Source organism: Phocoena sinus, chromosome 17 (assembly GCF_008692025.1).
Source record: "Phocoena sinus isolate mPhoSin1 chromosome 17, mPhoSin1.pri, whole genome shotgun sequence".
Lineage (NCBI taxonomy): Eukaryota > Metazoa > Chordata > Mammalia > Artiodactyla > Phocoenidae > Phocoena > Phocoena sinus.
The window spans coordinates 28,670,182-28,681,498 of record NC_045779.1 but is presented as its reverse complement, the minus strand read 5'-3'; the positions used below and the strand labels follow the sequence as shown (position 1 = coordinate 28,681,498).

The 11,317-nt window shown below is 38.8% G+C and overlaps 2 protein-coding genes across 4 annotated transcripts in view; one reads left to right on the top strand and one right to left on the bottom strand.

Moving 5' to 3' along the window:
* Window positions 1–3,116: 3,116 nt before the first annotated feature.
* Window positions 3,117–9,361, top strand: RBIS (ribosomal biogenesis factor). 2 transcript variants are annotated; one of them, XM_032610355.1, is made up of 5 exons: window positions 3,117–3,239; window positions 3,846–3,923; window positions 5,407–5,523; window positions 7,699–7,815; window positions 8,081–9,361. In XM_032610355.1, the coding sequence occupies exons 3-5, from the start codon at window positions 5,410–5,412 to the stop codon at window positions 8,150–8,152; spliced, it is 303 nt and encodes a 100-aa protein (XP_032466246.1). In that variant the 5' UTR covers window positions 3,117–3,239; window positions 3,846–3,923; window positions 5,407–5,409; the 3' UTR covers window positions 8,153–9,361. The 2 variants fall into 2 exon arrangements, with proteins under 2 accessions (XP_032466246.1, XP_032466247.1); XM_032610356.1 differs by having other exon boundaries at window positions 3,122–3,239; window positions 3,849–3,923; window positions 8,081–8,215.
* E2F5 (E2F transcription factor 5) overlaps window positions 8,194–11,317 on the bottom strand; it is a 28,611-nt gene continuing 25,487 nt past the window's right edge. For both annotated transcript variants that reach the window (XM_032610354.1, XM_032610353.1), the window contains 2 exons: window positions 9,968–10,015; window positions 8,194–8,963 (listed from right to left, as the gene is read on the bottom strand). In XM_032610354.1, coding sequence (XP_032466245.1) covers window positions 8,854–8,963; window positions 9,968–10,015 — 158 coding nt within the window. In that variant the 3' untranslated portion in view covers window positions 8,194–8,853. The remainder of the gene's footprint in view (window positions 8,964–9,967; window positions 10,016–11,317) is intronic.

Sequence of the window (11,317 nt, the reverse complement as noted above, 5' to 3'; positions counted from 1 at the left end):
AGAAAGTACTTCCTTTGAGGCCTCACAGAGCCTAGGTGTTCAAACTATTTCAGCTGAATGAAACTGAGTAGTGGGGCAAATAAGGTTGATGAATAAAACAAGTCTATCATGGAGCATCATCTACACAATGCTGGCTTTGTTCTGGGAGAGGGCTATAAGTTTTACTGCAGATGATTTGTAATTATTTTTGTGGGCTCTCATTTTCTTCTCCCTAATTATATTTGTTAACTTGTTGAATTGCTTCCAAGACCGTTCTTTGAGGACTGAAGCTGTATAAAGGACTCCGCATTGCTGAGTCTCAACAGGAAAGCTAAGGTTTCCAAAAAAATGTTTCTTTATTTATGATTTTATTCATCTTTAAGGTTTTTAGAAAAACTGGAAGTATGAGATTGGGATGAATTTTTAAAGATTAGAAATCTTGAAGCTATTTGGTTCATAGAGAATTAGAAAAATGTCTTTTAGAAAATTACGTGCTTCTTTCTTTTGTCTTAGTAATACCTTATGCTTTCATGTTTTGTATTTCACTAACTCTGTACAAAATCCTGTGAAGTAGGCTGAACAGGAGTAGAGTTAAGACTCTTCAAGGTACAAGTGGTTAAAAAAAATAACCCAACAGGGGGCTTCCCTGGTGGCACAGTGGTTGAGAGTCCGCCTGCTGATGCAGGGGACGCGGGTTCGTGCCCCGGTCCGGGAAGATCCCACATGCCACAGAGCGGCTAGGCCCGTGAGCCGTGGCCACTGAGCCTGTGCGTCCAGAGCCTGTGCTCTGCAGTGGGAGAGGCCACAACAGTGAGAGGCCCGCGTACCGCAAAATAAATAAATAACCCAACAGGGACTTCCCTAGCAGTCCAGTGGTTAGGACTTTGCCTTCCAATGCAGGGGGTGTAGGTTTGATCCCTGGTTGGGGAATTAAGATCCTACAGGCCTCGCAGCCAAAAAACCAAAACATAAAACAGAAGCAATATTGTAATAAATTCAATAAAGACTTTAAAAATGGTCCACACCAAAAAAACAAAAAACAACAAAAAAGTAAATAACCCAATAAAAAAAAAAAAAGCAATGTTTTCATTCAGATAACTGAGAAGACAGGGATGGATCTTTCTTCCATCTATAGCTGAATCCAAGGACTCCAATGATATCACCAAGGTCCTGTGTTCTGTTGTTCAGCTCTGTGTTCTTTTGCATGGCTCTTATTCTCTCCCACTGCAGTCAGGCTTCCCTCAAGTTGCTGGAGGAGACGGCAACTAGCAGCCTCAATTTCACATCATCCCAGCACAAGGATACTAAAAGCAAGAAGTGTCTCCACTAGCTCTGGCTGGAAAATCTTTAGACGAGGACTGTAATTATTCATTCAACCAGGATCACTTAATGGGAGAAGAGTGGTTCCCCAGAGAGGAATGCTGAGCAGATAATGAATGTTCTCTGAAGTGGGTATTTACTGAGCGGCCATCTACATATGGGAAAGGGAGGCACAGAGAAATGAAGTAACTTTTCCACAGTCACACTGTTGGTAGGTAACAGAAGTAAACAGAAATCATGCCTTCTCACTCATACCTCATACAGTGCCTCTGCCATTGCCTGTATAACCATGTTATTTCCATGGTGTAAGTATCTCTATCTCACCATTTCCAAATGAAAGCTAGGCCCGTAAGTTTTCATAAAGACTATAATGTCATTCCATTGCATCTATTTCTTTGTCTTCTGCATATATATCAATAACTTCACATTCAAGGAACCATAATTATATTCACCTTTTAGCTTCAGTATTCCTGGATAACTGGCCTTGTGAAAGAATCTAATGGTTTTCTGTCGCTTTGATGTTACTTTGGTCTTGCCACCACACATTATGGGCATTTTATAATGCATTTTAAGGTGTTTTTAAAAGTCACTCTTTAGAAAAAATACAGAATTTTAATAAAATTACATTGACAAGTAATTATTCCTCATTCCGTAACGTATTCCCTAATTTTTTGTGATGGACATAAACAATAAAGTGATTTACTGTAAAAGTGGTTCATCTTTCTATAAGCAGGCAAGTGGCTGATTTGGCAGGAAGAGGACTTGACCGACGGCCAGCCCACGTGGATTCTAGTTTGGCTTTTTCAATTACTAGTTGTGTAGATACAGAAAATGGCTTAGACTCTGAGCCTCAGCATTCTCACTTGCAAAAGGGGAATAGTACTTTGGCCTTATTTTGATATTTAGAGCAGAACTCATGTACCGTTACAAAAATGATACAAAAATGTCAGTACTTCTACATTTGTTTAAAAGCTGGCTTTCCCTAAGACTGTAACAAAATAAGGAAAGAACATGTGAAAACTGTTACCTCAGTGGAAAGATCGTCTTGGAAGAAGTGATTCTTTTTTCTAGAAAACTCAACCCAGAACACCTTAACTGGGAAATATACACACACAGACATAAAACTGGAAGGCAAAAATGTTTCTTCTAAGATTTTCTAAAGTTCCCTGATTCTTGTTTTACAACTTATTGATATTTTCTTGTGCCTCTGCTGTGCTGTCAGAAATTCTCATTTTGAAGCAAGGAAACTTCAATGAGAAAAGCATTTCAACTTTTGGCTCACTACAAAATTTCCCTTGGGAGATTATAGTTCTAGATCTGTTCCAGACATTAGGTTCTTTGTTGCTCCAACCAAACCCGGGACGCCACCCAGAGGTGCGCAGCGCCACCTCCTGGGAGCGCGGACAGAGCCAGCCAGCAGTAAGCGGCTGAGAGCCGAACACCTGTGTTACAGTCTGTGTGGCTCTGGTGACTCAGACACTTCGGGTGGTTTCTGTACACATACCCCTGCGAGGAACTCCAGACTTAGCCGCGTCTTCGACGCCTCACCTGAGTAGAGGTTCTTAACCCAGCGAACGGCAAGGCACGTTAACAGTGAGGGTCCTGTGTTTAGGGAAGGGTGCTCCACAGCTGAGACGGTTCTGTGGGCAGGGCTACGTTAGGTGGGTGGGAAACCAGCCAGTGAGCGGAACGACGCTCGGTGGGCGGAACGACGCTCGGTGGGCGGAACGACGCTCGATGGGCGGGGCTTATCTCCGTCTGCAGACCAAGCTCACGGGGCAGGACTCCGCCCTGTGGGAGGAGCTTATCTCGGTGGGCGGAAACTACGACCTGAGAGCGGACCCTTGACTGGCTCCCTCATTCCGGAACTTCCTGGATCCTGCGGGTGCAAATGGCGTTACCTGGAGCTTAAACCCCTACACGAGGGTATCGGAGGACTGGTGAGAGATTAATTAAAAAAATTTCCGGCGCGCTGGCGTGGAGTTTCCGAGGGTTGAGACAGGATTGGCCGTCCGCGGGCTGCTGCCGTCTGGAGGCTCCGTTCCGTCGTCGCTTGCTGCCTTAGGCAGCCCTACTCGGCCGCAGGCCTGCTGGCTCAGGCCTGAAACCCCCATGCCTGCTGGGCCTTCAGCCCACGGCAGGGTACCAGTTTTGGGTTGTTATGTTGTCACCAGTTTCCACGTGGTTGTTAGAGAAAATCCCTATCCCACTACCCCCCCAGCTAGGCTGTCACCTTCTCCACGAACCTTCCTCAAGTCCCCAACTGTATTGGATGTTTCCTTTTTGTGACTCCACTCGTATGCTGTCAGTTACAGCACCTATCTTTATGTTTCTTGTGTTTGTATATGTTTTATATGTATGTATATAGGTTCTGTACCACACTTGGTACATAGTAATTGATTAATGAATACTAGACGAATGGTTGGATTTTGGTTACTTATTGGAAGGATTTTAGATTATTTAATTTGGGGGTGGTTTATGTGTATTTTCTGCTTCTATAATAATCATGTATTTTCTACTGTGTTTATTTATTTATTTTTTTTTAGAAGGAGTTCTGTTGGGGTTCGGAAGCATTGCTGTCTCTGTTGTTCCTGAGGCTGACATTGAAGGAGGAGAGATACAATGTGAGCAAAGGGAAGAAGGGAAGAATGTGCAAGGTGTCTTCAGACAGTAATTAGTAGACTAGAGTCGGTATAGAGAAATAGCAGGAGATACCTTTGACAGATTTATGCTAGAGTCAGGTTTCCAGCAATACGTCAGGACAAAGAATATTGCTCCTTGTGGGTTGGAGGAGCCACTGAAGGATTTTAACATTGGGACGGTTCATTTCATACCACTACGCAGGATAGACTTGAATGCATGTGGCTTAAGCCAGGGGTTGACAGTCTTTCCGTAAAGGGCCAAATAGTAAATATTTTAGGCTTTGCGAGTCACAGTTGTCGCAGGAAAGCAGCCACAGACAAAACATACATAATTGAATGGACATAGCTGCGTTCTAATAAAACGTCATTTACAAAGACAGGTTCCTGACCTGATTTGGTCCATGGGTATAGTTTGTCCCAACCCAGAGTCTAACCAAATAGTCCTAGGGACTAAAGCAGTAACCCAGTCCTGAACTAGGCAGTACTAAATCATGTTTTTGTACTGCATTTTTATTTATATATGAGAGACCCCATCACATAATGAGAGCTCAGGCTCTAGTCTGCTTGGCTTTGAATCTTAGCATTCTCTGACTACTAATAGTGCAACAATGGGCAGATTAGCTTCTCTTTGCATCAGATTTTTTTTTTAATCTGTAAAATGAGAATAAAATAGTACCTCCTACAAAGTGTTGTTGTAAGGAGTAAATTAGTTAAAACACATAAAATGTTAGCATAGTGCTGTACATGTAGTAAAAGCTTAATAAATCTTAACTATTAATATTTTTTAAATTGTTCCTCACGTGCATTGTTAAAGACAGGTTTGAGAGATGTTTCTCAAGTAGAATTTATAGGCTTAGTGTGTTTAGCTATAAAACAAAGATAATACCTACAGTTTTTAGGCAAGAACCATTCACACAGAGGTGATGTGGAAGTCATGAAAGTAATTTAACGTGGGGGTTAGGAGGTGTAAGATTAAGTACTGGTTTTGAGGAGGTGCACACAGGAGTGAAAATGGGGCAAGTAAAAAGGAATGAAAGAAGGAGGGAGAAGGGAGTCAGTCCTAGAGTATGAAAGGAACCGGAATGGAATAGCAGTATGTAAACTAGCAGAAGGATGGATGGTGATGGTTAGCATTGTCAGATGCTGCAGAAAGCTGAAAAAAAACAATTGTTGTGTTGAGAATATTAATTAATCTAACTGGCAGAAACTAATGTGGAGCATCTTATGGGTTAGGTGCTGGAGATGCAGAAAAGAATTAGCTACACACTCTGCACTGAAACAGAAAAATCTAGTAGGACCAAAAGGACATGGAGATAATTTTTATACAAGCAGCAATTTTAAAAATAATCAGGAGGAAGGTGGAACTTCTTAGATTTAATTGGTACCTTTACTTCCAAAAACTGAAATTGATTTACAGTTCATGAACATGGGCAACTTAATTGAGCTCCTTTTCTTTCTTTCCTAGACAATGGCCAAGAACAAACTAAGAGGACAGAAGTCCAGGAATGTATTCCACATAGCCAGCCAAAAAAGCTTTAAGGTTAAAAATAAAGCAAAACCAGTTACCACTAATCTGAAGAAGGTTAGTATCACTTATGCACTCTTGACTTTATTGTTTACAAGCAAAGCATAATTGTAAAGCTACTGAAAAACTGAATGCTAATATTTAAAACAGGTTCTTAGCCTTTCCTACAAAAGCATGATGATTTTAAACATTTGTTTTAAAAAAGAAAAAGAGATGAAGAAAAATAACCTCCCTTTCTTGAATTCAAATGTGCAAAAAGAAGCAAGCATTTTAACTGCAAATGTATGAGGCTCCAAGTAACAGTTTTAATAGTTTTCTCAGAGCATAGAAATCATAAAAAAACATGGTATGGAAAAGTTATCTCTAAACTCATATATTCAAGAAGCTTTCAACAGAGTCAAGACATGGAATGTCAGTCAACACCCATTCTTTTTCTCCTCAGTAATTCTTACTTCTCTGAAGATATCTAGAACTCAGATAAAAACCTAAAAATAGAAGATAAAATATTTTGTTTCTTAAAATACAAAATTTGAAAAGAAAGGAGTTACTTTATTTCAAAATATTTGGGGAATGGGAAATTTCTTCAAGATTAAGTAGACTCCTTAAGAAGATTATTCAAGAAAATGTTTTCAAGCTTAAGTAATAGGTGGAGTCACCTCTAGAGGACTTAGTAATTATCATAATGGTCCATAGAAATGTAACATTTTATCTTTCAGTCTTCATGAACTAGCTGAGTTAAACTTTTTGGTGGAGCAATTTCATGACTTTGGAAATGCTAAAAAGGAAATAAAGCTGGGTGATATGACTGGGGTTTGGGGGTGACAGTTTTAGATAGAACTGTCTTCAGGGTTGACATTGAAGCCAAGACCTGCCTGATAGGAGCCAGTGATGCAAACTGCTGGGAAGTGTTGGGAGCAGCATGTTCTAGGCAGAAAGAATAGTGAGTGCAAAGACCCCCAGCTGGGTGAAGGCTTGGTATATTTGAGGAAAATTATTTTGTTTGGATAGGAAGTCCTAGAAGCTTTATGGATGCTAATGGAAAAGATCTGTGGGTAGGCAGCCTGGTTGGAGAAAGTATCGAACACTTTTCTGAGAAAGCAGCCTTAGGGGGAGGTCGTACAATCACCAGGTACTATATAAATGGTAAATTGAAGTTGGTGGCCATGAACTTAAAGTGAAGCCAGTCAGCCAGCTATGATTTTCTAGAGCTTCAGTTTTGGGCTCCAAAAGGCTGATACTTGAGTTTAACTAGGTTACCAGGCAAGTCTGATTGAGGGAGAGAAGAGAAGTAGTAGAGTTAGGGTGTGAAGGAGTGACTGATTAGTGGTCATGGAATCTGTGCAGGCTAAAGGAAAAAGTGGGGATATGAAAATGTGAATAATAGTGAACTTGGTGGGAAAAGATTTCAGTGAGATTTAAGAATTAATTAATAAAATAAGTGAATAGAAGGATAGGAAGTGGTGCGGTAACAGGTAATGATGCAGCCTAAGGTAATGCACGGGAGTGATGGCAAGGTAGGTCGTGGAAAAGACCCCTGGAGATGAGGACCTGAAGAGATTAAGAAGCCATAGGATAGGTTTTTGTTGTAGCCACTAAACAGCGACGCCAGGCGTGAGAGGGGTCAGTGAGCCATGGTTTGAGATCTTTCACGAAGGAGCAAGTAATCATGGTGTTGATAGGTGACAATAATGAGGAGAGGGGTGTCAGAATGTCCTGATGCATAAGATGCAAAAGAGCCAAAAGTTTTGAAGGAGAAATGGTTGGGGAGCAGCTGTGAAGAACAAGAATACCACCCCCACCTTTCAGATTCAAGCGAGGACAGCTACAGGGGCCGCTGTCCTCAGGAGACTGCCAGGCACTTCTACCAAGGAAGGATTCAGAGACGTACTGTTAGAAGGACACTGGAAGCATGCTATCCAGGTTCCTCATTTTACAGATGAGAGACGATAGCACCATAGCTTAGAAAGATAGTCACATATTTTGGCCTGCTTATTCCAGGAAAGTCAAGGTATGAGGTATATCCACATAATTCTTATTTTTTAAAAAACAGAACCTTTTGTCTAAAATGTCCAATAAGACTAAGAATTTTAGTGTAAATTGTCTCCATAAATTGGTAGGATTGATAAGAGTTTATAGGTTTGGGGGGTAACAAGATTAAATTAAGGTTGCCTATATTTTTATCCTTAATGGTTGTGAGATCATGGATTAATGCTCTTTTTCTTTTTTTAAAAGATAAACATCATGAATGATGAAAAAGTTAACAGCGTGAATAAAGCTTTTGTAGATATGCAAAAGGTACTTGTACAGTTCGTAAAAGGCCTTTCTCTTGAACCTCTGCAGAAACAGCTGGTGAGTGGAAATCACTTCCTTTTGTTATGGCTAATAAACTGCAAATTTTCAAAGCCTGTATTGATTGTAATTTTTAGTATTTGGCTCTGTAGTATGTATAGCTTATTCAGACTTTAAAACATTGAGTCTAAAATATGGGAATTTATTGTTCTATTTCCAAAAGTACAACTAGAAGAAATTATATTGAATAATAGATATGTCAGTAGATTATGTCATTTTTATTTGCTATTGTTATCTGAATTTTTAAATGTAATCTTCTCTCCAGATTCCTCAGCAGTGTCATGAAAACGAACCAGTTAATGTTGATGAAGCTACAAGATTAATGGCTCAGTTGTAATACACTGGTGATGCATCAAATTCTCCAAAAAGACCAATAAATTAAATGTTTTATACAATTTTATTTTTAAAAATCTTGTTAATGTACAGGCATTGGCACATTTTAAAAACAAACTACATAAACAGATCTTTCCTATAACCTAGGAAAGTGGAATGTCAGAAGTCAACAAAATGTGATAAACTTAAAGTGCTAAAACAGAAGGCACTTCACAAAATCTGTTCACTGAAACAGTTAATATATCCTAGTTTACACCCTTCACTTTATAAGTGGCAGTGAATGTCTGGATCAGAGGATACACAGAAATATGGACAGTCTCGTGGCAGTAAAAATGTAAGACAAACAAATCATGAGCCCTTGGCCAACTTTTTTGTTTTTGATGACCTTAAGTCTACTTTAACTTTCCTCTCATATAAGGAAAAAAACAGAAGGTTCAGAATGGGAGGAAAAGTTGAAATTCCAGAATGTAATTACTTGAGGGTAGGGAGTTGGTAGATATGAAATCACTTTTCCCCCTGAAGCAATCCCAATCCTTTGTTCTTATGGTTGAAGTTTTGTGAAGTAAAAAAGAAAGTATTAGGGAAGAACATTTCAGAATCAGTGAACTAAAAAGATGTTACATTCATTATTTTAAATACTTAGGTTAAGACGTCTAAAATGTTACACAGTTAGAGGTAGATAACAGTCCCAGGTTTCCATGGAATCTAATAATTTAGTATCTGGACATCAAACAGATCACAAACTCCTTCATTATCATCTAAATTAAAGTTGTAGTCATCTGCCGGGGTCGGAGAAAGCCGTAAAAGCGGAAACACTGCAAGCAAAAAATAAATTCAGTGTTAAAGATGGTTTCTACATACAGGTAATGATGTCTAACATAAAATACTATCAAAAACATCAAGCCAAATTATGTTTCCCATGTTATACAGCAATTTTTAAAAAATATGTAATAGGAAATGTAATGATCAAATTAATGACTTATATTTTGTGCATATTTTGAAAGATTCTTTTTTAAAGACATTTTATGCATTGATTATAGGTGTTAGCTTGAGAAACAAGTTAGTTTTTATTGGTTGAACTTGTCACTAAAATTTATGATTCAGAAACACTGCTCAAAGTATTTTCTCTGATCTGCTAAATAAGCTACCACTTCGAAAACAGAGAAAGGAACTAGACATAAATTAATAAATATGCTGAAATTCTCTGCTTTTACAGAAGTGTTTGATAAATGTCTAAGTGGTTACTGTGCCATTGGCTAATTTAACAGCTGCTACTTCCTAGGTCTCGGCTATACATATTTGTTAGGAACCAGGACTCTGAATCCAAGAACTTTTAGAAAGGTGAGGCCCAGAGAGTAATTGTTAAAGTAACTACCATATTATAGCTAGTTGATTTTTAAGAATTACTTCAGATTAGACGATGATGTGGCTAATCTTAGTAATACTGACTTCACATTGGCAGCTTGAAGTTGGCCATGGTAGGAGTATTTACAAAACTGTTTTCAGATTTCCTGTTGACTCAGATACACTGTTTTACTCTTCTTGGCCAAATTCTTCAGGTGTAAAAAGGGCTAGTATGCCAACAATTTAGAACTTTATTCAGTAAAAGTGATGAGTATCCCCTTATGAATTCTTTTTCCTCAAAATGCAGGCAAAAAAATCTGAAGGATGCCTATAACTTACTATGAATCATCATAGTACATTAAGCAGTTAAAAAATATAGGTTCTTTATTTCTTTTAAATCATGTGCCACTCATAAATTCTAGAAAAGCATTATTGATGTATAAGGTTATATTTATTAAATTTTTTAACTACTTACCATCAGAAGACATTAACTCATCAATGATATCTCCACTAATAGATCCCGCTGGAAAAAGAAATGTGATAAAGCTTTTTTTACATTTCTCTTTATATATTTTAACACCAAAAAGGCAGTTACATTTAAACAGCATATATTTAAACAGTATATATTAAGCACAGTTATATTTAACATCAGCATCTTGATTAAAAGTATGAAATTAGGGCTTCCCTGGTGGCGCAGTGGTTGAGAGTCCGCCTGCCGATACAGGAGACACGGGTTCGTGCCCCAGTCCGGGAAGATCCCACATGCCACGGAGCGGCTGGGCCCGTGAGCCATGGCCGCTGAGCCTGCACGTCCGGAGCCTGTGCTCCGCAACGGGAGAGGCCACAACAGTGAGAGGCCCGCGTACCGCAAAAAAAAAAAAAAAAAAAAAAAAGGTACGAAATTAAAGTACTAGAACTTTATGGAAACAGGATTTTCATGACAACTAATCTGTACCTGGCATTACTTTTAAACTTCTGAACTCAAGATGTAGCCCCAAAAACTCATTATTGTTTTCCCAAAACTGACTCCTCAGTTTTTAAAGTCAGTGTTATCATAATTCTCCCTATGACTCAACCTTAAAAGTGCAACATCACTTTACAGTCCTGTTAACTTTATCTTCATATCTCACACATCAAAGGTTACTTATTTTGCCTAAAGAGTATTTCTCAAATCTTCCTTATTTCTCTTTCCAGTCCCACTGTCATCACCCCATTTTAGCCTCAATGTTCTCTCACAGTTGCATAACTGCAAACATCTTATCTTCTGTCTTCATCGCCTCTAATGCCTTCTTCCCAGGGCCAGAAGTGTCTTCTTTCCTAATGACGTTACTTCTGTGTTCACCAGTATACAGTTCTAAACATGCCACTTCCCTGGTCACAAATCTTCATTGGTTTATAGGTCAAAGTCCTAACTCAGTCTGATATTCAAGGCCCTCTCTAATCTGGCCCCAAATTGTTTTCTTTACTATTTCCAAATACAAAATCATGTACAGAAATGAAATGCTCAAAAGTTTCTTTAATGCTTTGTGAAGGCCAATGTACTAATTGTGTCTGAGCTAAACCATAAGCCTGCCTACTTTATTCTTCCCAATTTGATTATAAGCTTTTGAAAGATGACACTTTCTGTTGTGCATCCCTATGGCCTATGGTGTGGAAATACTTAAGAGGGGAAGGATATGGGCAACAAGAAGCTGAAAAATATTCTGTGTCCAGTTAGATCTTTTTAGTCTCACTCTTACCTATTGTGAACTCAAAGAGTAGACCACATCCCAAAAGGATAAAGGTAAAAATAAACAAATTGGAATATATACAATATAGTTATTTT

Bases quoted from the DNA above. Each gene is read 5' to 3' on its own strand.
- RBIS (XM_032610355.1), top strand. From the start codon at position 5,410: ATGGCCAAGAACAAACTAAGAGGACAGAAGTCCAGGAATGTATTCCAC. The intron at 5,524-7,698 runs GTTAGTATCACT...TTTTTTTAAAAG, and splicing joins TTACCACTAATCTGAAGAAG to ATAAACATCATGAATGATGA. The intron at 7,816-8,080 runs GTGAGTGGAAAT...TCTTCTCTCCAG, and splicing joins AACCTCTGCAGAAACAGCTG to ATTCCTCAGCAGTGTCATGA.